We start from the raw sequence: 26,101 nt of genomic DNA, 5'->3' as shown, positions 1-26,101 counted from the left end.
GGTTTTGTCTTCACTCGCTTTTCTTCTTAATGCAGAGGTAAAATAAATTTCAAAGTCCCAAAGTTCTCACTTTTATGGATATGCACGGAAGGATCACAGTCTATAACCAACATATGGAGACCACGGCTGCCTAAATGTGATCCTGCACAGTTTGACATGAACGTTCCAAGCTTGTTGCATGTGAAGAAGTCAAGATGATAGGATTTGGGAATCTGCTCCAAATCTTTCAAATCAACAGAACTGCACATTTCAGACATTATCGATCATTTCATGTTGCAAAAAACTCCTGCATCTTGACATCATTCTCTTCCTGTGGAGGATTCTGCAGGTTTTTGGCACCGATGCAGCTGTTTTCCCTTGTTGCCAGATGCAAATTACCAAGAATTCATAATGTTGTTGACAGATAAAATGCCACAAACCTATGTAGCTTGTAGTAAAACTAACACAATCTTGGATCATCTGGAAAACCTCCCAGTTACATCACAGAATGAACAACTGTTCAGACGCTACAGGAACACAAGCTATTACCAGAGTATGTCAAAGTTCACGACAAAAAAATAAATAAAAATACAGTGTTTAAAACAATGACAGCATATCTGAGCTCATCAACAACACCCTTTCAATGCGGTTTCAGTGCGGAAGTTTCCAGTTCAAACCCCACCCCTGCCACATTTCTCTATGTAATGTGAAGTTGCATCAGGAAGGGCACCCGGCATAAAACGTGTGGCAAATCAACATGCAGATCCACCTGCTGCGGTGACCCTGAGTGCAAACAAGGGAGCAGCCGAAAAGTCTCACTTTATTGGTGCATGTGCATCACTGATATGAGGAAGTACGGTGTCCTAATGTATGCATCCAATAACCTATAGGGGGCGCAGTTCAGACCAGCTGTCAGAGTGCGAGGTTCACCCACAGGCCAAAGTCTCTCCCGCCTCGGGGGATAAATCTGAGCTCACGCTGAGCCTCTGCTTCAAAGAGGAAAAACTCGCCGCTGGAACGTTACTTGCTTTAAGCTGCATGTGCACGCCGCTGAAGCAAATACATGCACGGGGCAGACAATATGACATTTTTTTTTGATTTTGTGAAATTAAGCCTCCGTAATGCATCCGCCTGGTTTTGTACCGCTGCAAAGGCGTGCGATGATTATTCTTCCCTGAACAAAAAGGCCAGTGTCACCTGTGCTGGTGAATGTCGTGGAAAGGCGGACGAGCTGGAGTGGGAGAGCTGTGCGTGTGGAAACGGAGAGAAGATGGAGGTCTGGTGGGAGGGTGGGTGTAGAGTTGGCAGGGAAACAGACCAGCCTGTGTTGCTGCTCTACCACCTGGGCAGAGAGGCTTGGCACAGCATCAGACGGCACCCGCCAGCCTGGCACGGCACCGCCGCCTCAGGGCTCAACACCCGCCTCTGTAGCGCTCGTCTTGGCCAGCCAGCCTGGCTCAGCGAGGCCAGTCCTTCCTCTCAAAGCCTGAGGGTGCCTACAGGTGTGCACACGCACCAAGGACATAAATCATTTGCGTAATACATCTTAATTGGCATCTTTAGAAAAAAAAAAATAAGAGGAAAGTCATGAACTTTGTCTTTTCTTTATAAAGTTTTACCACAAGTCCATCATTATGAGCATCTTTACAGGTGAAGAAATACAAATCTTAAAAAAAAAAAAAAGTTCACTCAGGTGCATCTATGAACTTCAGTCATCATCAGAGAGCTCCAGGTCCTCCACCAAATCCTCGTCTCCCTCTGCCAGCTTCATCAGTGCAGAGGAGGACAGCGGCTGAGGAGCTGACGGGGATTTTCATCTCCTCCTTCCTCCTCCTCCTCATCATCCTCATCTGAAACACAGAGAGCAAGCAAGTTAATTTTACCGTGAGCCGCTTTAACAGGTAAAATCCTGGATCTTTTGCATGCAAGCTGACTATTTCATAATTCATACCCACTAATTATATGTGCACAAAGTGGAGGGAAAGCAGCACTAAAGCGTGTTTGTGAACACGCTTTAGTGCTGCAAATGTGCACTAATTTAACGCCCTTAAATCTCTACATAGTCAGATGTTTTAAGCTTTAGCGTCCAGAAAACAACATTCTGCAACACAAAATGTGATCAAACACACAACTCTGTCCTAAACCATCCGTCAGCTGCAGGAGTGCGACAAAAGCCAGTGCTGCACCACAATCACTATCACAAAGTCCAAAGTGTAAAATTTCTGCACCCACGCCGATCGCACGGAGCATCAAACTGTGCCTGACACGATGGCTAACGCTGTGACGTCGTCGACAGGCTAAACTAGGGCACAGAAGTTTTATTTTAACCTCAATGAGAATTTGGCATTTCAAGAACCTTCACAGTCATTTTTAAACAGATTCAATTCTGTTCATTTAAAAAGGGCTTTATTTTTTATCTGAAGGAATTATGCTTCTGATTGGTACAAATTGTGAAGCTTCAGACTTTCTCCATTTCCTGTCACTACGTGTTCAGTGTGAAGTTTAGAGCAGCAGTGTATTGGAGGAGGAAAAAAAAACCTGACAGTGTGGTAGTTTGTATTTGTGCTATATACAGCGCAGCGAAAGGTTTGCACCTCCTCAAGCGCCCCCCCCCCCCCCATCCCCAACATCAAATGTTTAAAAAAAAATAATCATTCAAGTTTCTTTATATTCAAAATTCTAAAATGGCACTCGTCAAATTTGCAGTGTTAACATTTCAACAACACCACAAATAGGGATCACAAAACCACAAAAATAAAAAAACTGAGTGACTGTGACGAGTGAGTGAAGCCACCAAAATAACTGAAGGGAGTTACAGGCTTCTGTGGCTCCAACTGGAGAGAAGATGAAACGTTTGTCTGCTGCACCATCAGATGAAGCTTCAAGGAGGAGTGGAACAGACAGAAAACAAAGATCAAATCTAGACTTCAGTCTTATGTGCCTTCTGGCAAAACTGTAGCTGAAGTTTCATAACATTTAAGAAAAATCCTTCTCTGTTGCACTGCATCATGAAGCTGTGAAAAATTGGATTAGGCATTTTCTCCAGTCACAGAAGCCTATAACTCCTCCACAGTTCACTAACAGGTTTCTTGGAGCTCCCCTCACTCGTCTCCTTCCTGCAGGCTCACTTTTTTTGCAGGAATAGTTATTTGAAAAAGAAAAAAAATTAGGATGATTACCACAGAAAATAAAAACGATGTAAAAACTTTGCCAATTTTTTTAAAATTCTGAAATACACTATGACTATTCTTCTGAAATTATTACAGGGGTCATCTATGAGGTCATCTACTGTACAGTTGAGTTTCAGTTTCTTTATTTCATTTATGTAGTGCCAAATCACAACAAAGTTGCCTCAAGGTGCTTCACACAAGTAAAGTCTAAGTAAAGTCAAGCACACAGGCGACAGTGTTAAGAAAAAACTCCCTCTGATGATTTGAGGAAGAAACCTCAAGATGGCCACACAAAGGGGTGACCCTCTGCTTGGGCCATGCTACCAACACAACAGACAATACAGGAAATTATACAGGAAATTTTGGGAATCTATGCTGGTGTACAAGACGGGAGTCCTGCAGAAGAAAAGAGTTACGCCAGAATAACCGGTACAGACTGATTTTTTGCAATCATGCTTTCTATGTTGCAGTTTTTCGCCAGTTTCTCACTCATTTCCAGCAGATGTGTGGTCACTGACAAAGTAGCCCTTCTTTCAGTCAAATACAACGCAAAGATACACTCCCTCCACTTTGTCCTTTCACAATAAAAGCCCTAAAATACAGAATGAAATTAACAGACAACTCAAAAATAATAACAGCGATAATCTTAAAAATATTATGTGTTGGAGGTCGGATTTGTGGGGTTGTTGGAACACGAGGTCACGTTTTGCAGAAACACCTCCTCTTGAATTTACTGCAGAGAGCCACAGAAAAGCACTGAAGGTTTGCTACAGCTAGCGGTTAACTTGCAAATCCAAACTGGCAGCAACAAAGTGTATCCAGGAACTCCTAAACGTGAGTAAATTCCATCATACAAACCTCTTGTAGATAAAAGATAAGAACTGTGTGAGGGTTACTGGGTTTTTTGTGTGTGTGTTAAGCACCAAAGTCGTGTACGTTTTTAAAACTCAGAACTACTTCTTAGTTGACATTAATACATTATTTTGTCTTGGACATGTAGTGCAGCAGATAACTGAAACAATCCTTCACCAAATTTGGCACAAATACACCTTTGACATCACTCTTTTGAAGAAGAAGAAAAAAAAAAAATAACAACTGCCCACTTGAATTTTCAGCAGGCAGCCAGGAAGGGGGTCAATTGAAGAATTACACAGGGGTTAAAATTTATAAATGCGCCAATCAAATTGAAAACTCCATCGCATTATTCGTCTGATCATAAAAATTACAAAAAGGTGTAGTTTGGACTATCTGTGACTGAATGTTTTGGAGTTAAGGGGTAAAAACAGCAAGAATGGTGACAAAGGTCAATTTCAGTTTGTACAGGGGTCAAAAGTTAAAGTTGCTCCAATTTTGGTAAAAAGTGATGCAAATTATTGGTTGAGCTACTAGGATTAATAAATGGAATAGTTTTGACAGTGTTGAACTCTTGGTCTCCAAAGTAAAGGTCAAACAAGGTCAATGTCCATTGGATTCTGTGACATGTGACATTATGTTACCCCGTAACGTGATAACTCAGCATGATACATGGTGCAAACTATTCCTTTTTTACAACCTGTTAAATAATAATTAGCATCACTTTTTACCAAAACTGGAGTAACTTTAACTTTTGACCCCTGTACAAACTGACACTGACCTTTGTCACCATTATGGCTGTTTTTATCCTATAACTTCATAACATTCAGTCACAGATAGTCCAAACTATACCTTTTTGGAATCTTTATGATCAGGCAAATAATGTGATATATTTTTCAATCAGATTGGAGCAGCTTTTAATTTTGACCCCACTGTAATTCTTCAATTGACCCCTACCTGACTGCTGATTGAAAATTCAAGTGGCCAATCGTTTTTTTTTTTCAAAAGAGGAATGTCTAAGGAGTATTTGTGCTGAATTTGATGCTTGTATGAGCATTTGAAGCATTCCTCTGTAAATGTTCTGTTATCTGCTGCACTAATGATATTAGATATTAAATAAGACAGACCCGAGTGTTCGATGGCAGCAGCTTCATCATCGATCATGTCAGCAGAATCATCATCATCATCATCGATGACGACATCATCGTTGTCGTCATCATCATCTGACCCATGTTTGGCCTTTTTACCTGTTAGGAGAAAGAGAATAAACAAGAACACACACACCTGAATTTTAGGCACTTAGTTTATGCACGTGTTTCTCTGTCGGTACGTTTGGAGATGTTTATTTGTGGGCTGGAATCAGAGGCAGCTGGAAGTGTCTATTTCCTCCTGAGATGGAACTGAAGAGTCGATTACAGACGTCACCGCTGCTGCACAAACACCCGTGACAGTTTACTACCGGCAATTTCAGACATCTAATGCTCACGGCCTAAATATAGCAAATGGAGATAGCAGGCAGGTTCCACAGCACGCAGCTACTGTGACAGTGGGAGAGGCGACGTGTGTGTGTGTGTGCGCGCCGCGTGCACGGCTGCTTGCGGGAAAGAACTTGGGAATCTGTGTAAAATTGTTGTGCTGCACTCGGGGTACAGTGGGTAGAAGTTGTCTTGCTAACGGGATCAGTGGAATTGGTGGGCTTTGAAGTTGAGGTGTGATCAGAGTGTGGAAGGAAGTGGAGCGACTTCCACCGCCGGCTGCAGCACACACACACGCACGCACACACACACACACCACACACACCAACCACACACACACCACACACACACACACACACACACACACACACACACACACACACACACACACACACACCACACACACACACCACACACACACACACACACACACACACACCACAATCTATTAAACATTCCAACTGACACGCAAAGAAAACATAATTTAGTTATTGTGCAGGTGGTGTGAGGGAAACTCAATAACATCTTAAGACAGCGCACCCTAATGACCTGTAAGACACCAACACCATACACGTCCTCTCTAAATCATCCCCCCCCACACACACACACACACAGTTCCACACAAAGCACCGTTTAGAGGTGGGCGGCAGGATGTGTTATTGCTGAGATGTTTATGCACGAGCAGCAGTTGGTTGAAGTCCACAGAAGCTAAATAAAAGGGCGAGAGGACTTAGAACGAGAAAGAAAAATTCAGAGTGAGTGCAGCAGGAGCAGAAACCTCCGGTTGTTCCACTGAGCTGGTTTGAATTAGGAACCCCTGCTGGGATCCAAGCCTGTACTTCCTGTCGGCGTGCAAGCGGTGGTTTGGGGCGGGGGGGGGCTGCTGCAGCTGCCATCCGTTTGTGGGGACTCACCCAACAACAAAAATCCAGATGCTTTAAACAAAATCCCCCTGCCGCCGACTCCTTTCCTTTCTGACCTTAACAGAGGACGCGGTTGATTTTTTTTTTTTTTCCTGATTTGGAGCATGTCCGAGTGTACGCTATAAAGTGATGGCGCAGCTGCCTGTGACCTGCAGGTGACCCGAGAAATAAGCCACACAGCGGTTACAGGAAAAATTAAAATGGGCTCGTCCCGGCACAAAGATAAAATCTGATTTCGATTTGAATTGAAGTCTTTGTTCCATGAGACACTGGATGTTTTAATAAGCCAAGCTGCACATTAAGTAGAGATCTGAATCACGTGACAAAAAGCAGCTAACAATCACACAAAGTTGTCAGAGGCTGTGACAACACGTAGCCCCCTACAGGCCAACACAGACATTACACCATACTGTTCCACAGAGCAGTTTGAAGTGAAAGAGAAACCAATAGAGTGCAACCCTCTGTCCAGGCACAAGTCTATCTCAAGAAAGTGATGATTCTTGGATTTGTCTCTTTATTTAGATAAACTTGCTAATGTCGCAGGACCAGCGTGAGCATCCTCCAGGTAACCTGCTACAAAAGAGGAAAAACAAGTGTCCACACCTGAAGGATCTCACCAACCGTTCAAATGCTGCAGACAAATAACACAAAATAGGCTATGTTACACCACTACCATCCATTTTAAAAAGCTGGAATGGTGAAAACCTTTTCTGATGGTGTGATGCAGGGTTGTCCTCTATCACCCCTTTTATTTGCTTTAGTTATACAGAAACAGCATTAGTGAAGGTTACAAATGATCTTATGGCCTCAGACAGTGGACTCATCTCTGTGCTTGTTCTGTTAGACCTCAGTGCAGCTTTTGATACTGTTGACCATAACATTTTATTACAGAGATTAGAGCATGCCATAGGTATTAAAGGCACTGTGCTGCAGTGGTTTGAATCATATTTATCTAATAGATTACAATTTGTTCATGTAAATGGGGAGTATTCTTCACGGACTAAGGTTAATTATGGAGTTCCACAAGGTTCTGTGCTAGGACCGATTTTGTTCACTTTATACATGCTTCCCTTAGGCAGTATTATTAGAAAGCACTGGTTAAATTTTCATTGTTACGCAGATGATACCCAGCTGTATCTATCCATGAAGCCAGTCTACACACACCAATTAGTTAAACTGCAGGATTGTCTTTCAGACATAAAGACATGGATGACCTCTAATTTCCTGCTTTTAAACTCAGATAAAACTGAAGTTATTGTACTTGGCCCCACAAATCTTAGAAACATGGTGTCTAACCAGATCCTTACTCTGGATGGCATTACCCTGACCTCTAGTAATACTGTGAGAAATCTTGGAGTGAGTTATATGATTTGTATATATGATGTAAGCGTGAGAATATAGTGTGAAGATGTTTGAAAAGTGTGACTATGTGTATGTGTGCACGTATATATATATATGTGTGTGTGTGTGTGTGAGTATGTATGTGTGTATATATATGTATATATGATGAGTGTGAACTAAGTGGTATCTTTTGTATATGTCTTTGAATTGATAAAATGTTGAAAGTTTTTATGAATGGTCTACTTGAGGGGTGAGGTATTATATGCTTACAGTATCAATAGTCTTTGTGCTAAATGGATTTTCTTTCCATTTACAAATGCTGTTATTTATAGTTAGACATCAACCTGTCCAGGGACTACAGGTGGAAATTAGTATTTTTTGCTATAACCTGGCACAATGCATCTTTCCTGTTTTTTTAGGTTAATGTATTATTTTGCACTGTCCCTGAGAAATAAAATCATACCATACCATTTTTGATCAGGATATGTCCTTCAATGCGCATATTAAGCAAATATGTAGGACTGCTTTTTTGCATTTGCGCAATATCTCTAAAATTAGAAAGGTCTTCTCTCAGAGTGATGCTGAAAAACTAATTCATGCATTTATTTCCTCTAGGCTGGACTATTGTAATTCATTATTATCAGGTTGTCCTAAAAGTTCCCTGAAAAGCCTTCAGTTAATTCAAAATGCTGCAGCTAGAGTACTGACGGGGACTAGAAGGAGAGAGCATATTTCACCCATATTGGCTTCTCTTCACTGGCTCCCTGTTAATTCCAGAATAGAATTTAAAATTCTTCTTCTTACTTATAAGGTTTTGAATAATCAGGTCCCATCTTATTTTAGGGACCTCATAGTACCATATCACCCCAATAGAGCGCTTCACTCTCAGACTGCAGGCTTACTTGTAGTTCCTAGGGTTTGTAAGAGTAGAATGGGAGGCAGAGCCTTCAGCTTTCAGGCTCCTCTCCTGCGGAACCAGCTCCCAATTCGGATTAGGGAGCATGTCTTTTTCCTGATTCTCTCCCCTCAGCCCCAACCAGTCCCAGCAGAAGACTGCCCCTCCCTGAGGCTGGTTCTGCTGGAGGTTTCTTCCTGTTAAAAGGGAGTTTTTCATTCCCACTGTCGCCAAGTGCTTGTTCATAGGGGGTCGTTTTGACCGTTGGGGTTTTTCTGTAATTATTGTATGGCTTTTGCCTTACAATATAAAGCGCCTTGGGGCAACTGTTTGTTGTGATTTGGCGCTATATAAATAAAACTGATTTGATTTGATTTTAGAGGCACTTGCTGAGGCTATAAGGGCGCCACCTGCAATACGCAGTTTAGAGATCAGACAGCGGTGTCATAAAATAACACTGTATGCATATGATGTTCTAATTCTCCAGGTCTTATTGATGTGATTGACAGATTTAGTAGATTTTCTGGTTATAAGATTAATTTGGCCAAATCAGAGGCTATGCCCCTTGGTTCTCTTTCAATAAAAAAGAAATACAGATCCTCCCTTTCCTTTTAAAACGTCTCCTAACAGGTTTGAGAATTTGGGGATTTTTATTACTCCATCTTTGACCAGTTATATGGAGCAAACTTTGTACCTTTATTTTTTTTTAAATTAAGCAGGACTGAGAACGTTGGATGTCTTTGCCGGTCTTTTGGCAAGATCATATCGCTCTGGTTAAAATGAATGTGCTGCCCAGGTTATTGTATCCTATTCAAATGATCCTTGTTCTATTCTCTAAAAGGGTGTTGAAGGATATAAATGTTTGGCTCAGTTCTTTTATTTGGAATAAGCGTAGACCCAGGTTAAAGATGAAGGTATTGCATTTACCAAGTTCAAAGCGGGGTTTGGATCTGCCTAATATTAAAATATACCAACTGTCTGCCCATTTAAGGTTCATAAATGATTGGGTTAAGAGGAGAGCGTGAATTTGGACGGCGGCATTGTCACAGTGCAGTCTTAGGGACTTACTGTTTTTTTTGATAAGTTTAAGGAAATTAAAGCCCATTATACAAATCCTGTAATATTAAAAGCCTGGCGACCTGTGCGTCATCTGGAGGGAAGAGCAAATATCACCTCTAGGTTTACTCCAATAATAAATAACCTGGCTTTTCCCCCAGGCTCTTTAGATTCTGGTTTTTATTCATGGTTTACTAAGAATATTAAATTGCTCAATGATCTGTTTTTAGAGGATGAACTTTCATCAACTTGTCATTTGAACAATTAATTAATAGATATAGGTTACTGAAACAAGATTCTTTTTTTCAGTTTTTTACCAATAATACATTATATTATTCATACTACAACTCTTACTGATCACCCTGAAATATCTGCGGTTGAGGAAATCCTGTTTCAGCAACAATCAAAAGTATTTTTGAGTACATTTTATCGAGTACTTAACAGTTTATGTGCTACTGACACACAAGGGGTTAGAGGTGTGTGGGAGAAGGAGCTATCTGTGATCATAGATAAAGAAATATGGGATACTATTTGGTCTTTGGAAAAAAAGATTTCAATTTGTACCCGGACAAGAGCTATATAATTTAAATTTTACACAGATTGCATATATATCCTCATTGCATGCACCTCTTTAACCATTCTTTGTCCCCTTTGTGTCTGAAGTGTAAAACTGAAGTGGGAACCTTAACTCACTGTTTTTGGTCATGTCAGACTTCAAAGATATTGGGTGGAAATTACTGGTGAAATTGAGAAAATATTCCATATTAATATAGAAATGGACCCTTGGTCTTTGATTTTGGGGCTGCCAAGCAAATATATGAAAACAGTCACTGATAAAAGACTATAATATTTAACATTTGCAGCGAGGAAAAATATTATTTTACAGTGCGTCAGTGACAAGTCTGCTTCTGTTTTTGGCTGGCATAAAATAATTCTTGATCTTGTCCCTTTGGAATACCTCACCAATATTATACATGATAATGAAGACCAGTTTTACACAGAACATGGTGTCCATTTTTGGACTATATTGGATTGGACTCCTCTTCGGCCTGTGGTGCACCTGAAGGACAGTTATGAATGGGGCCGACATCTGAACAACTGGAATATTGCATACTATCCTCTATAGTATGGCATCGGTACTACAACCCCTGGCAATAATTATGGAATCACTGGCCTCGGAGGATGTTCATTCAGTTGTTTAATTTTGTAGAAAAAAAAGTCACAGACATGACACAAAACTAAAGTCATTTCAAATGGGAACTTTCTGGCTTTAAGAAACACTATAAGAAATCAGGAAAAAAAAAATTGTGGCAGTCAGTAACGGTTACTTTTTTAGACCAAGCAGAGCGAAAAAAATATGGACTCACTCAATTCTGAGGGATAAATTATGGAATCACCCTGTAAATTTACATCCCCAAAACTAACACCTACATCAAATCAGATCTGCTCGTTAGTCTCCATCTAAAAAGGAGTGATCACACCTTGGAGAGCTGTTGCACCAAGTGGACTGACATGAATCATGGCTCCAACACAAGAGATGTCAATTGAAACAAAGGAGAGGATTATCAAACTGTTAAAAGAGGGTAAATCATCACGCAATGTTGCAAAACATGTTGGTTGTTCACAGTCAGCTGTGTCTAAACTCTGGACCAAATACAAACAACATGGGAAGGTTGTTAAAGGCAAACATACTGGTAGACAAAGGGAGACATCAAAGCATCAAGACATAAAACTTAGAGCAATATGTCTCATAAATCGAAAATGCACAACAAAACAAATGAGGAACGAATGGGAGGAAACTGGAGTCAATGTCTGTGACCGAACTGTAAGAAACCGCCTAAAGGAAATTGGATTTACATACAGAAAAGCTAAACGAAAGCCATCATTAACACCTAAACAGAAAAAAACAAGGTTACAATGGGCTAAGGAAAAGCAATCAATCAATCAATCAATTTTTTTTTATATAGCGCCAAATCACAACAAACAGTTGCCCCAAGGCGCTTTATATTGTAAGGCAAGGCCATACAATAATTATGTAAAACCCCAACGGTCAAAACAATCGTGGACTGTGGATGACTGGATGAAAGTCATATTCAGTGATGAATCTCAAATCTGCATTGGGCAAGGTGATGATGCTGGAACTTTTGTTTGGTGCCGTTCCAATGAGATTTATAAAGATGACTGCCTGAAGAGAACATGTAAATTTCCACAGTCACTGATGATATGGGGCTGCATGTCAGGTAAAGGCACTGGGGAGATGGCTGTCATTACATCATCAATAAATCTGTCTGGAGCTTGCCTCTACTGGTGGTTGGCTCTCACTGCGGTATTGTATCACTTCCTGTTCCGGAGCACAGCGGTGTTTTGCTGTATCTGTTAGCTGTTTAATCTACGTAGTTAGATTGATCTAGATAACTAGATAACGATTTGTTTCACAGTGTAATCTTCACGTGCCTTAACTAAAGCACTCCCTCTGCTGAATCACCTCTAAATTATTTACACATTATTCACTTTGTGTGTTTTTAGGAATCTGCTAGCTTAGCGCAGCTACTAGCTCTTAGCCGGTTTAGCATGGCGGCTTCTCCTGTCACTCCCGCACTTTTCTGCTCTGGGTGTGAAATGTTTAGTTATTCCTCGGCCTCCTTTAGCAGTAATGGTACTTGTAATAAGTGTAGCTTATTCGTAGCTTTGGAGGCCAGGCTGGGCGAATTGGAGACTCGGCTCAGCACCGTAGAAAATTCTACAGCTAGCCAGGCCCCTGTAGTCGGTGCGGACCAAGGTAGCTTAGCCGCCGTTAGTTCCCTTCCAGCAGATCCCAAGCAGCCGGGAAAGCAGGCTGACTGGGTGACTGTGAGGAGGAAGCGTAGCCCTAAACAGAAGCCCCGTATACACCGCCAACCCGTTCACATTTCTAACCGTTTTTCTCCACTCGGCGACACACCCGCCGAGGATCAAACTCTGGTTATTGGCGACTCTGTTTTGAGAAATGTGGAAGTTAGCGACACCAGCAACCATAGTCAATTGTCTTCCGGGGGCCAGAGCAGGCGACATTGAAGGAAATGTTAAACTGCTGGCTAAGGCTAAGCGTAAATTTTGGTAAGATTGTAATTCACGTCAGCAGTAATGACACCGGGTTACGCCAATCGAGGTCACTAAAATTAACATTGAATCGTGTGTAACTTTGCAAAAACAATGTCGGACTCTGTAGTTTTCTCTGGGCCCCTCCCCAATCTGATTGGGGAGTGACATGTTTAGCCGCATGTTCTCCTTGAATTGCTGGCTGTCTGAGTGGTGTCCAAAAAATGAGGTGGGCTTCATAGATAATTGGCAAAGCTTCTGGGGAAAACCTGGTCTTGTTAGGAGAGACGGCATCCATCCCACTTTGGATGGAGCAGCTCTCATTTCTAGAAATCTGGCCAGTTTTCTTAAATCCTCCAAACCGTGACTATCCAGGGTTGGGACCAGGAAGCAGAGTTGTAGTCTTACACACCTCTCTGCAGCTTCTCTTCCCCTGCCATCCCCTCATTACCCCATTCCCGTAGAGACGGTGCCTGCTCCCAGACCACCAACAACCAGCAAAAATCTATTTAAGCATAAAAATTCAAAAAGAAAAAATAATATAGCACCTTCAACTGCACCACAGACTAAAACAGTTAAATGTGGTCTATTAAACATTAGATCTCTCTCTTCTAAGTCCCTGTTAGTAAATGATATAATAATTGATCAACATATTGATTTATTCTTCCTTACAGAAACCTGGTTACAGCAGGATGAATATGTTAGTTTAAATGAGTCAACACCGCCGAGTCACACTAACTGCCAGAACGCAACACTCGTAGCATGGGCCGAGGCGGAGGATTAGCAGCAATCTTCCATTCCATCTTATTAATTATCCAAAACCCAGACAGAGCTTTAATTCATTTGAAAGCTTGACTCTTAGTCTTGTCCATCCAAATTGGAAGTCCCCAAAAATCAGTTTTATTTGTTATTATCTATCGTCCACCTGGTCGTTACTGTGAGATTCTCTGTGAATTTTCAGACCTTTTGTCTGACTTAGTGCTTAGCTCAGATAAGACAATTATAGTGGGCGATTTTAACATCCACACAGATGCTGAGAATGACAGCCTCAACACTGCATTTAATCTATTATTAGACTCAATTGGCTTTGCTCAAAATGTAAATGAGTCCACCCACCACTTGTAATCATATCTTAGAATCTTGTTCTGACTTATGGTATGGAAATTGAAGACTTAACAGTATTCCCTGAAAACTCCCTTCTGTCTGATCATTTCTTAATAACATTTACATTTACTCTGATGGACTACCCAGCAGTGGGGAATAAGTTTCATTACACTAGAAGTCTTTCAGAAAGTGCTGTAACTAGGTTTAAGGATAGGAGAGTAGCTACCTAAACTCTGTGAGTGAGATAGAGTATCTCGTCAATAGTTTTACATCCTCATTGAAGACAACTTTGGATGCTGTAGCTCCTCTGAAAAAGAGAGCCTTAAATCAGAAGTGCCTGACTCCGTGGTATAACTCACGGACTCGCAGCTTAAAGCAGATAACCCGTAAGTTGGAGAGGAAATGGCGTCTCACTAATTTAGAAGATCTTCACTTAGCCTGGAAAAAGAGTCTGTTGCTCTATAAAAAAAAGACCTCCGTAAAGCTAGGACATCTTACTACTCATCACTAATTGAAGAAAATAAGAACAACCCCAGGTTTCTTTTCAGCACTGTAGCCAGGCTGACAAGAGTCAGGAGCTCTATTGAGCCGAGTAGTCATTTAACTTTAACTAGTAATGACTTCATGACTTTCTTTGCTAATAAAATTTTAACTATTAGAGAAAAAAATTACACATAACCATCCCAAAGACATATCGTTATCTTTGGCTGCTTTCAGTGATGCCGGTATTTGGTTAGACTCTTTCTCCTCCGATTGTTCTGTCTGAGTATTTCATTAGTTACTTCCTCCAAACCATCAACATGTCTATTAGACCCCATTCCTACCAGGCTGCTCAAGGAAGCCCTACCAATTAATTAATGCTTCGATCTTAATATGATCAATCTATCTTATTAGTTGGCTATGTACTACAGGCTTTTAAGGTGGCAGTAATTAAACCATTACTTAAAAGCCATCACTTGACCCAGCTATCTTAGCTAATTATAGGCCAATCTCCAACCTTCCTTTTCTCTCAAAAATTCTTGAAAGGGTAGTTGTAAAACAGCTAAATGATCATCTGCAGAGGAATGGTCTATTTGAAGAGTTTCAATCAGGTTTTAGAATTCATCATAGTACAGAAACAGCATTAGTGAAGGTTACAAATGATCTTCTTATGGCCTCAGACAGTGGACTCATCTCTGTGCTTGTTCTGTTAGACCTCAGTGCTGCTTTTGATACTATTGACCATAAAATTTTATTACAGAGATTAGAGCATGCCATAGGTATTAAATGCACAATTTGTTCATGTAAATGGGGAATCTTCTTCACAGACTAAGGTTAATTATGGAGTTCCACAAAGTTATTGAAGTTATTGTACTTGGCCCCACAAATCTTAGAAACATGGTGTCTAACCAGATCCTTACTCTGGATGGCATTACCCTGAACTCTAGTAATACTGTGAGAAATGTTGGAGTCATTTTTGATCAGGATATGTCCTTCAATGCGCATATTAAGCAAATATGTAGGACTGCTTTTTTACATTTGCGCAATATCTCTAAAATTAGAAAGGTCTTGTCTCAGAGTGATGCTGAAAAACTAATTCATGCATTTATTTCCTCTAGGCTGGACTATTGTAATTCATTATTATCAGGTTGTCCTAAAAGTTCCCTGAAAAGCCTTCAGTTAATTCAAAATGCTGCAGCTACAGTACTGACGGGCACTAGAAGGAGAGAGCATATCTCACCCATACTGGCCTCTCGTCATTGGCTTCCTGTTAATTCTAGAACAGAACTTAAAATTTTTCTTCTTACTTATAAGGTTTTGAATAATTAGGTCCCATCTCATCTTAGGGACCTCTTAGTACCATATCACCCCAATAGAGCGCTTCGCTCTCAGACTGCAGGCTTACTTGTAGTTCCTAGGGTTTTTAAGAGTAGAATGGGAGGCAGAGCCTTCAGCTTTCAGGCTCCTCTCCTGTGGAACCAGCTCCCAATTCAGATCAGGGAGACAGACACCCTCTCTACTTTTAAGATTAGGCTTAAAACTTTCCTTTTTGCTAAAGCTTATAGTTAGGGCTGGATCAGGTGACCCTGAACCATCCTTTAGTTATGCTGCTATAGACTTAGATTGCTGGGGGGTTCCCATGATGCACTAAGTGTTTCTTTCTCTTTTTGCTCTGTATGCACCACTCTGCATTTAATCATTGCTGATTGATCTCTGCTCCCCTCCACAGCATGTCTTTTGCCTGATTCTCTCCCCTCAGCCCCAACCAGTCCCAGCAGAAGTCTGCCCTTCACTGAGCCTGGTTCTGCTGGAGGTTTCTTCCTGTCGCCAAGTACTTGCTCATAGGGGTTCATTTTGACCGTTGGGGTTTTCCTTTAATTATTGTATGGCTTTTGCCTTGCAATATAAAGCGCCTTGGGGCAACTGTTGTGATTTGGCGCTATATAAATAAAATTGAAATTGAAGTCTCACAGGACATGCTGTGACATGCCCACCTCTTCCACAATTTCTCGGATAGTCACACGACTGAAAAGTCACCAACAGCCGTCTGAATAATCCGAATGGTTTCCACCTGGCTGTCGCCCAGTTTCTGGCAAAATTTGATGCAGTCCTGCTCCAGTCGTTCCATCTTTTTCCTTGAAATGAAAATCCGCCGAGCGTGCTACACACGTCCCATACAAAGGCTGCTTACCAGAAAATGATGCAATCGACAGGCGTGAAAAAGTTCACGCATGCACACGAAGGTTCAAGGTTGGCTCATGCAAACACACGAGATTCAAATCCATCAGGTTTTTGAAAAAAATAAAAAGGTCCGATACTTTTCTAACAGACCTCGTATTTGTTCGGAATTTGCGTAATCTTAACAGTATTTAAAGTGTTTTCTGAGGGGAATCCAAAATAACACAGGGGCTGCTGGGAGTTATAAGATATTTAAAATCATTTTGTGTACGACAGACATTTACCTTTGATTTTCAGTCCAGCGTCATCATCGTCTGAGCCGCCATCAGAATCAAACAGATCCTTAAACTCCTTTTTGTCCTCTTCCTTCTCCTGAATCTTCTTGCGTTTGATCTCAGGGAGGTTGAGATCCTCCATCTTCATGATAGAAAAATCAGGGTCAATACACAATCCACCAAAAACATATGATTCCATGATTTGTGCAAAAGATTAATTGTCAGGGGCAACACTGATGTTTGTAAAAATAAAGGTTGATGATAAATGTTCGTTTTGTTACCCTTTCTTTGCCAGAGATCTCCAGCTGGATCTCCTTCTCCCTCAGCTTCTTCCACTGGCTGTAGTAGCGACTGAGAGGAGTTCCCTCCTCCTGGATCTGCTTCTCCCAAGCCGCCTGACAACAAACACACATGTGAAAATCTGGTTTTGTCTCTGCGAGAATGTCAGTGTGTGTGTGTGTGTGTGTGTGTGTGTGTGTGTGTGTGTAGCCGGACACGTCAATGTAAGCACTTTAAACCCTTTGAACCCCACAACCTGCCGCTGGGTTTGAAAGCATGTTTTCTTCAAAACTGTGAGTATGGAATGCTGAAAGTCTCATTTAAAAATCTGTTGTAAATGAATTGTTTGCTGTTTCCAGATTACGTGTTTAAGAAAATGAATGAATAAAAAAAAAAAAAAAAAAAAAATCCTGGTTTTTGAATACAACTATGAAGCCTTGAATGATCTGGCTGAGACTGAAGCCCTTTTTAAGGTTCTACTGCTTCGTAACTCCGTGGCCACACGATCGCTTCGATGCAGTCGTGAACCTTTCGAAGTTTTCACTTAGGGCTGGTGGATGTCACCAGTGGTGGGCACAGATAACCAAAAAATTTACTTCGATAACAGATAATAAGATAACTGAAAAGTTACCTTTGATAAAGATAAACCGATAAACCACCCAAAAATGTATCGGAAGTTACAGATAATCGATAACCGATAAATTCCGGTGTTGTCTATGGGACATTTGCAGTTAATTGATTTTTAACACGATCGCTTTTGAAAGCATCAAAAGCGGTAAAAGACAAAGAATAAGCAAGAATGTTTGACCATGCTGCCCCCTGCAGGAAACAGCACAGACAAATCCTGAGAGCTCCCACGAAATCAACTCTTTACTAATCATAATCATTTTTTTTTTCAACATCCTGCCCCTGCTGGAAGCTCTTGTTTACAACAATGCTCCCACCACAGAGGCACACCGAGAGCAGCCATAAGGCCAGCTCCCTATCAATTTCAACACTCCGGTCAGGCGGAGGTCTTGAAAAATAAAGTCATACTAACTTATGGTTTTTTGAAAATACTGATAGAATAACTCCATTAATGTCAATTCTGTCATTTGTACAAAGTTAAAATATAACATATATCTTTTAATGTTGAATAAGGCACTAATTCTGAGGTTTTGTAACAAACACAGACCACAAAGCATTCTGGGTAAAAGTGCTAAACAGTGATTCGTTCAGTCATTCATTATGTAAACCAACACGTTAATGTGACATGTGTTGGTTTAAAGATAAATGTGCTTTTGTAAAATATTCCATTTTTATTTGTAAAAACAGGCATTTTTACGGAGCCCTGTTTGCATGTTTTAAAACTTTTATGATGTTGTAAAACGTGCACTCAATATTAGTAAGTAAGTACGTACATTTATTTATATAGTGCCTTTCACAGACATAAGGCCATGTACACACGTTGTCGGGTATTTGTAAAAACGATTATCTTACCCTTTCAGTTTGGGGAAAAAACTTCATCCACACTACGTCGTAAAAAAAAAAAAAAATCCATCCACTTCAAACCGTATAAATGTGTTGTAATTAGTCTGCCAAACCTTTGGGTGGCGGTACTGATTAAAATTCTATCCAATCAGGAGCCTTATTCTCTTGTCGTCACTTCCACAAAAACTAAAAACATGGCGCCAACCTCGTTCGTGTGGACCGATAAGGAGTCGGAATTACTTCTAACCGTAGTTTTAGAATACAAAGTTAACAAATATATGCACACAAAAGCGCCTGGACAATGGCCAATACCAACACTTTGAGAGCAGCCATGTACCCAGACGTTTAATACTGCCATGAACACTCTTGGCCAGTATATGGCAGTAGCGGCCTTGAAAAAATGTCAAACAAAATTCCAGATAATCCGTATCTGCTACATTTAAGATGCGTGGAATTTAACAAACGCAAATACACTAACGTCTATAAACCCAGAGAATATATTCACGAGAGTTTTAGGCACTAGAGTTTAATGCTGTTATCTGTGGACCCTGAACAGAGTGTCTGAAATGCATTTGTCCTGTCATGAACGTCTGAGATTACCTTATGCTACCCATAATGCATTGCTGCCTGGCACAGCATGTGCTCACAAAACCTTAAAAATTAGCACATTACTTTAAAACGAAAACATGACAATGACAATAATTTTAAATAACTTGTCTAAAATGAGTGGTTAAAATTTGAACCATAAGTTAAACATGTATGCCTCTGGATGACTTGGTGACATTGCGATTATATTAGTATGGTATTAAAAGAAATGACTTTTTTTTGGTCACCAGTTCTCCTTTGCTTACAGACGATAGAGTGGTTTTTGTTTGCAGAGGATAGAACAACATGCCTATTAGGAAACTTAACAGGTAGGTCTCAACAGCTTTAACAGTCTTAAAAATGTTTTTCACTGTTCAGTACGTTATCGGTCTAAAAGTTATCGGACGGTAATTCATGAGAAGATAATTAGTCCAATGCTGGTTTTTAAATTTATCTAAAAAGATAATCCGATAATGAAAACATTATCTTCGATAATTATCTGTTATCGGATTATCAGAAGTGTGCCCACCACTGGATGTCACAATGCAATTCAGCTCCAGAACAGTAGGGGGCGTGATGTTTTTTTGGTGAAGACTGGCCTACTATCCTGTGAAAGTCACAGTGAGATTCAGGAAACGATGTAGTTAGCAAACCAATCGCCGCCCATGAGGTCTCCATTGTCTCGACGTGTAGTCACAATTTTCAGCCTACAGACAAGAGCTCAGTGGGGGTCACAGTGATGCAGAGAGCTCTGAATGGCTACAGAGTAGCATAAATTAGGCTTAACAGATAAAAATTCAGTGAATCACCTGAACTGTAAACTTAAGGAAGGAGAAGCACATTATATATGTTCATTCCATCTTATTTCATTTTTTGTAAAACAAATTACTAAAGAAAATCAATTTTTGTTATTTTCTTCCTTTATGATGTTATACTGCATATTATACTAAGCGAAATACTTTTTTTCTGTACTCCTGGCCATAACTGTCATTTCCATAGAGGTGCCGGACTTGCAGATGCAGTGAAAATTTAGTCCAGTTAGCGAAAATGTAACAGGAGCTACAACCCACCAAGAAACTGCCTGGAATTCAAAGCGGTAATAAATGTTTAAACCTTTCAGCAACTTTCACTCCAAAACAAACAAAACAGCAGCAACAACAACAAATGACCAGGAGAAATGGTGGAGAGAGAAGACGTGACAAAACAGATTGTAGTTTCCTGAAAGCGGAGACCTGCAGATCTTCTCCGGCCCCCTATAAAAAAGGTCTTTGTGGATGATACTGATTAGGGCCAATCACATTATCCCACCACCAAATCCAATAGCGCGCACAGACCAAGGCCTCCTGCACCTGTTAGCGGAACATGTTTACCACAACTTGTGCGGCTATTAAGACGTGTGGCATTGCACACACGGAAGAGATGGCAGGATAAGAAAGGAAAACCAACACGCTGCTCCTATCCTTTAATACTGAACAAACAAACAACAGCTGCTCAATTTGGCCACATACAAAACAGCAACAGAGACAAGTGTGATTGGGACAGAAGAAGGGCATCATTAATTACACTAATTCTCAGTTTGGGTGACATGTCAGCGGGGGTGTGGTGACTGGAGGGGGGCCGTGGCCTTTTTACCCAGCAGCAGCAAAGATACCGCCTTTTCCTCGCCTGTGCTGACACCTCCGCTGCTGCCATGATGCCAGAGAGAATACCATGGCGACAGCCTCCGTTGAACAGAGAGCCACGGCGACAGGAGCCGACGCTGCCGCGGTGTCTGTCACCCACAGTGCACGTACACATTCTCTCATCACTTTAAAGACACAAACACCTTCCTTAAAGCTACACTGGGCAGGATTTAGGGGTGTTTATTAGCACAAATGGAATATATCATCCATAACACCCTGTTTATTAGTGTGTCATTAACTGCAACAAGAAATAAATGAGTTTCCATGAGCTCGGAATAAGCCCGTCATATCTACATGGAAGTGGGGCCGCCTCAGGGAGACCATCATGTTGCACCACCATGTTGATACACTTGCCTAAAACGTACTCTGTCTCCTGGTTGCTCGTGTAGGCCAACAAGTTCAAGAAGCCTCATTTTTGTGGAGGATTGTACATGTTGCATATCACAAGAGAAGGCAAAAAGAGCACGAGTCCCTGTCGCCAAGAGATGGCAAAGAGGGAAAAAAACAAACAAACAACAACAACAAAAAAACCATGGCCGCTGATGACAAAATGCAATCTGCAACCTCAACACTAGATGACACGAAATCCAACATACTGTAACTTTAAATGTTCTTAAACATTACTAGGGATGGATATTGATAAGATTTTATCAATATCGATACCATTATCGATCCGATTCCTTATCAATTCCCTTATCGATACCTCCTGTGAATTTCCTTTATACTACAATTAGGCTTTACAGGTTTTCAATGTCAACAACATTTTATTGAGTCTTAAAGTAAATAAATATGAAATTGGTCACTGGATCCTTGATCTCTGGACATAAATAGAAATAAACAAAATCTGTAGTTTTTGTCAAAAGCATTTCCTTTCAGACATTAATGGTGTGAAAGTCTCTCCATACATCTGGAGTCTGCAGGTCTGCAGCCATACAGTTTTGGGCTGCTGCACATCAGCGCAAGACGTCTCATTTTGGGAGTAAAAAACAAACAAAAACGTTTTGATCGATTGCAGTTTGTTCGTATTACAACGTTTGGAAAGAGGTGTCATTTGATTTAAAAGGCAATTTGCTTCGAAGTTATTAATTCCGAGGACGATTCTCGTTTCTTTCTTGCAACAAGACAGGAGTCCCAGTTAGTCACTTTAATCCGCACAAAAGTGACTCACGATTGACATATTTTAATGGCTTTGAGAGGGGTTAAGAAGCGGAGCTGCTGCTTCTGAAGAGGAGCGAAGCAAAGATCCAACGAAGCAGTGGATTGGAGCATTGCTTCATTGGTTCAAGGTCAAAGCAGAGCCGCGCCGCAGGGTCTGTATTGAACGCAGAGAAATGATCATTTTCCCGACAAACACGGTCAAAAGCAACGGCTGCTCTGAAGGACTGATAAGGGAATCCTTACGCAAAAAGGCGGATCGAATCAATTCTTAACGATACCCGAAAAGAACCGGTTCTTGATACTAAACCCTAAACGTTACAGAGAGAATGTAACATGGAACAAAAAGCTCCTTTTCCACATGAAACTAGTGACATTTCTGGAGAGATTTTGACATTTTAACATGAGACTTCTTCAAACACAATTTACATATTTGTGAAAGCAGCTGAGAGGAATAATGTGACTGGGAACAGAAAATCCTATCTGAACTCCGAGTGCGTAAATCTGAACCCTAACTGATGACAATTAAATCCAATCCAAAATGTGGCACGTTTGGCTCACACTCTCAAATCATACACTTACCACCGCAGCGGCATCAGCGACCCCAAAGGTGGCCTTCTGTCTCTGCTTTGTGATGTAGCTGCTGTGCTCCTGTATCTTATCCAGCAGCTGGCGCACCGACTTACAGTAATTGGCCACTTTGCATTCTTTCAGGAACGCTTTCAGCTGTAGGAGGGTGAAGGTACAAGAAAGACGCAAGCGGTGTAAATTCATCATTGTGCTCTGCAGAAAAGTCAAACGCAAATCCTGAGTTATCAGTTTAGGCCTGAATCTTAAGAACTGGGAATAATACTCAAAGTCAAATGAAGCCAGGTGTTTTAGTTCTGAAACTCTTCAGTGCTAAATAAAAACATCTGGGCGACACATTACATTAGGGTACAGTGCATCCACAAAGTTTTCACAGCGCTGCATGTTTTCCACATTTTGTTATGTTACAGCCTTCTTCCAAAATGGATAAAATTCATTTTTTCCCCTCAAAATTCTACACACAATACCCCATAATGACAATGTGATTTTTTTTAAAAAAGATTTTTGCTAATTAAAAATAATAAAAAAAAACTAAGAAATCACATGTACGTAAGTATTCACGGCCTTTGCCATGAAAATCAAAATTGAGCTCAGGTGCATCCTGTTTCCACTGATCATCCTTGAGATGTTTCTACAGCAACCCTGTAAGACCCACTGTTGGAGAATTACAATTTTTGTTACCCCCAAAAACCTTGGTTCATCTACATTAGCATACTTATTGGGTCCGATTGTTGGGTTTCATAATGTTATTGGGTCATATACACTCAACAAAAATATAAACACAACACTTTTGGTTTTGCTCCCATTTTGTATGAACTCAAAGATCTAAAACTTTTTCCACATACACAATATCACCATTTCCCTCAAATATTGTTCACAAACCAGTCTAAATCTGTGATAGTGAGCACTTCTCCTTTGCTGAGATAATCCATCCCACCTCACAGGTGTGCCATATCAAGATGCTGATTAGACACCATGATTAGTGGTGTGCCTTAGACTGCCCACAATAAAAGGCCACTCTGAAAGGTGCAGTTTTATCACACAGCACAATGCCACAGATGTCGCAAGATTTGAGGGAGCGTGCAATTGGCATGCTGACAGCAGGAATGTCAACCAGAGCTGTTGCTCGTGTATTAAATGTTCATTTCTCTACCATAAGCCGTCTCCAAAGGCGTTTCAGAGAATTTGGCAGTACATCCAACCAGCCACATAACCGCAGACCACACCAGCCCAGGACCTCCATATCCAGCATGTTCACCTCCAAGATCGTCTGAGACCAGCCACTCGGACAGCTGTTGAAACAATCGGTTTGCATAACCAAAGAATTTCTGCACAAACTGTCAGAAACCGTCTCAGGGAAGGTCATCTGCATGCTCGTTGTCCTCATCGGGGTCTCGACCTGACTCCAGTTCGTCGTCGTAACCGACTTGAGTGGGCAACACTGTCCAGGGCAGATGGCAGACAGCGTGTGTGGCGTCGTGTGGGTGAGCGGTTTTCTGATGTCAATGTTGTGGATCAAGTGGCCCATGGTGGTGGTGGGGTTATGGTATGGGCAGGCGTCTGTTATGGACGAAGAACACAGATGCATTTTATTTATGGCATTTTGAATGCACAGAGATACCGTGACGAGATCCTGAGGCCCATTGCTGTGCCATACATCCAAGAACATCACCTCATGTTGCAGCAGGATAATGCACGGCCCCATGTTGCAAGGATCTGTACACAATTCTTGGAAGCTGAAAATGTCCCAGTTCTTGCATGGCCGGCATACTCACCGGACATGTCACCCATTGAGCATGTTTGGGATGCTCTGGACCAGCGTATACGACAGTGTGTACCAGTTCCTGCCAATATCCAGCAACTTCGCACAGCCATTGAAGAGGAGTGGACCAACATTTCACAGGCCACAATTGACAACCTGATCAACTCTATGCGAAGGAGATGTGTTGCACTGCATGAGGCAAATGGTAGTCACACCAGATACTGACTGGTATCCCCCCCCCCCCCAATAAAACAAAACTGCACCTTTCAGAGTGGCCTTTTATTGTGGACAGTCTAAGGCACACCTGTGCACTAATCATGGTGTCTAATCAGCATCTTGATATGGCACACCTGTGAGGTGGGATGGATTATCTCAGCAAAGGAGAAGTGCTCACTATCACAGATTTAGACTGGTTTGTGAACAATATTTGAGGGAAATGGTGATATCAGGTGAAGTGCCTGACTCTGTGGTATAACTCACAAACTCGCAGCTTAAAGCAGATAACCCGTAAGTTGGAGAGGAAATGGCGTCTCACTAATTTAGAAGATCTTCACTTAGCCTGGAAAAAGAGTCTGTTGCTCTATAAAAAAGCCCTCCGTAAAGCTAGGACATCTTACTACTCATCACTAATTGAAGAAAATAAGAACAACCCCAGGTTTCTTTTCAGCACTGTAGCCAGGCAAACAAAGAGTCAGAGCTCTATTGAGCCGAGTATTCCTTTAACTTTAACTAGTAATGACTTCATGACTTTCTTTGCTAATAAAATTTTAACTATTAGAGAAAAAATTACTCATAACCATCCCAAAGACGTATCGTTATCTTTGGCTGCTTTCAGTGATGCCGGTATTTGGTTAGACTCTTTCTCTCCGATTGTTCTGTCTGAGTTATTTTCATTAGTTACTTCATCCAAACCATCAACATGTCTATTAGACCCCATTCCTACCAGGCTGCTCAAGGAAGCCCTACCATTATTTAATGCTTCGATCTTAAATATGATCAATCTATCTTTATTAGTTGGCTATGTACCACAGGCTTTTAAGGTGGCAGTAATTAAACCATTACTTAAAAAGCCATCACTTGACCCAGCTATCTTAGCTAATTATAGGCCAATCTCCAACCTTCCTTTTCTCTCAAAAATTTTTTGAAAGGGTAGTTGTAAAACAGCTAACTGATCATCTGCAGAGGAATGGTCTATTTGAAGAGTTTCAGTCAGGTTTTAGAATTCATCATAGTACAGAAACAGCATTATTGAAGGTTACAAATGATCTTCTTATGGCCTCAGACTTTTAAACTCAGATAAAACTGAAGTTATTGTACTTGGCCCCACAAATCTTAGAAACATGGTGTCTAACCAGATCCTTACTCTGGATGGCATTACCCTGACCTCTAGTAATACTGTGAGAAATCTTGGAGTCATTTTTGATCAGGATATGTCAATGCGCATATTAAACAAATATGTAGGACTGCTTTTTTGCATTTACGCAATATCTCTAAAATTAGAAAGGTCTTGTCTCAGAGTGATGCTGAAAAACTAATTCATGCATTTATTTCCTCTAGGCTGGACTATTGTAATTCATTATTATCAGGTTGTCCTAAAAGTTCCCTGAAAAGCCTTCAGTTAATTCAAAATGCTGCAGCTAGAGTACTAACGGGGACTAGAAGGAGAGAGCATATCTCACCCATATTGGCCTCTCTTCATTGGCTTCCTGTTAATTCTAGAATAGAATTTAAAATTCTTCTTCTTACTTATAAGGTTTTGAATAATCAGGTCCCA

General features: G+C 41.0%; 1 protein-coding gene across 1 annotated transcript in view; it reads right to left on the bottom strand.

The window, feature by feature from the left end:
• Positions 1-1,657: 1,657 nt before the first annotated feature.
• noc2l (NOC2-like nucleolar associated transcriptional repressor) overlaps positions 1,658-26,101 on the bottom strand; it is a 60,158-nt gene continuing 35,714 nt past the window's right edge. The window contains 6 exon segments of the mRNA XM_034173285.1: positions 1,658-1,801; positions 1,804-1,829; positions 5,129-5,248; positions 16,816-16,948; positions 17,088-17,201; positions 22,560-22,703. Coding sequence (XP_034029176.1) covers positions 1,688-1,801; positions 1,804-1,829; positions 5,129-5,248; positions 16,816-16,948; positions 17,088-17,201; positions 22,560-22,703 — 651 coding nt within the window. The 3' untranslated portion in view covers positions 1,658-1,687.

The sequence above is a fragment of the Thalassophryne amazonica genome, chromosome 6, assembly GCF_902500255.1.
Source record: "Thalassophryne amazonica chromosome 6, fThaAma1.1, whole genome shotgun sequence".
NCBI lineage: Eukaryota > Metazoa > Chordata > Actinopteri > Batrachoidiformes > Batrachoididae > Thalassophryne > Thalassophryne amazonica.
The sequence above is the reverse complement of the archived record's forward strand: the minus strand, read 5'-3'. Positions and strand labels throughout refer to the sequence as shown.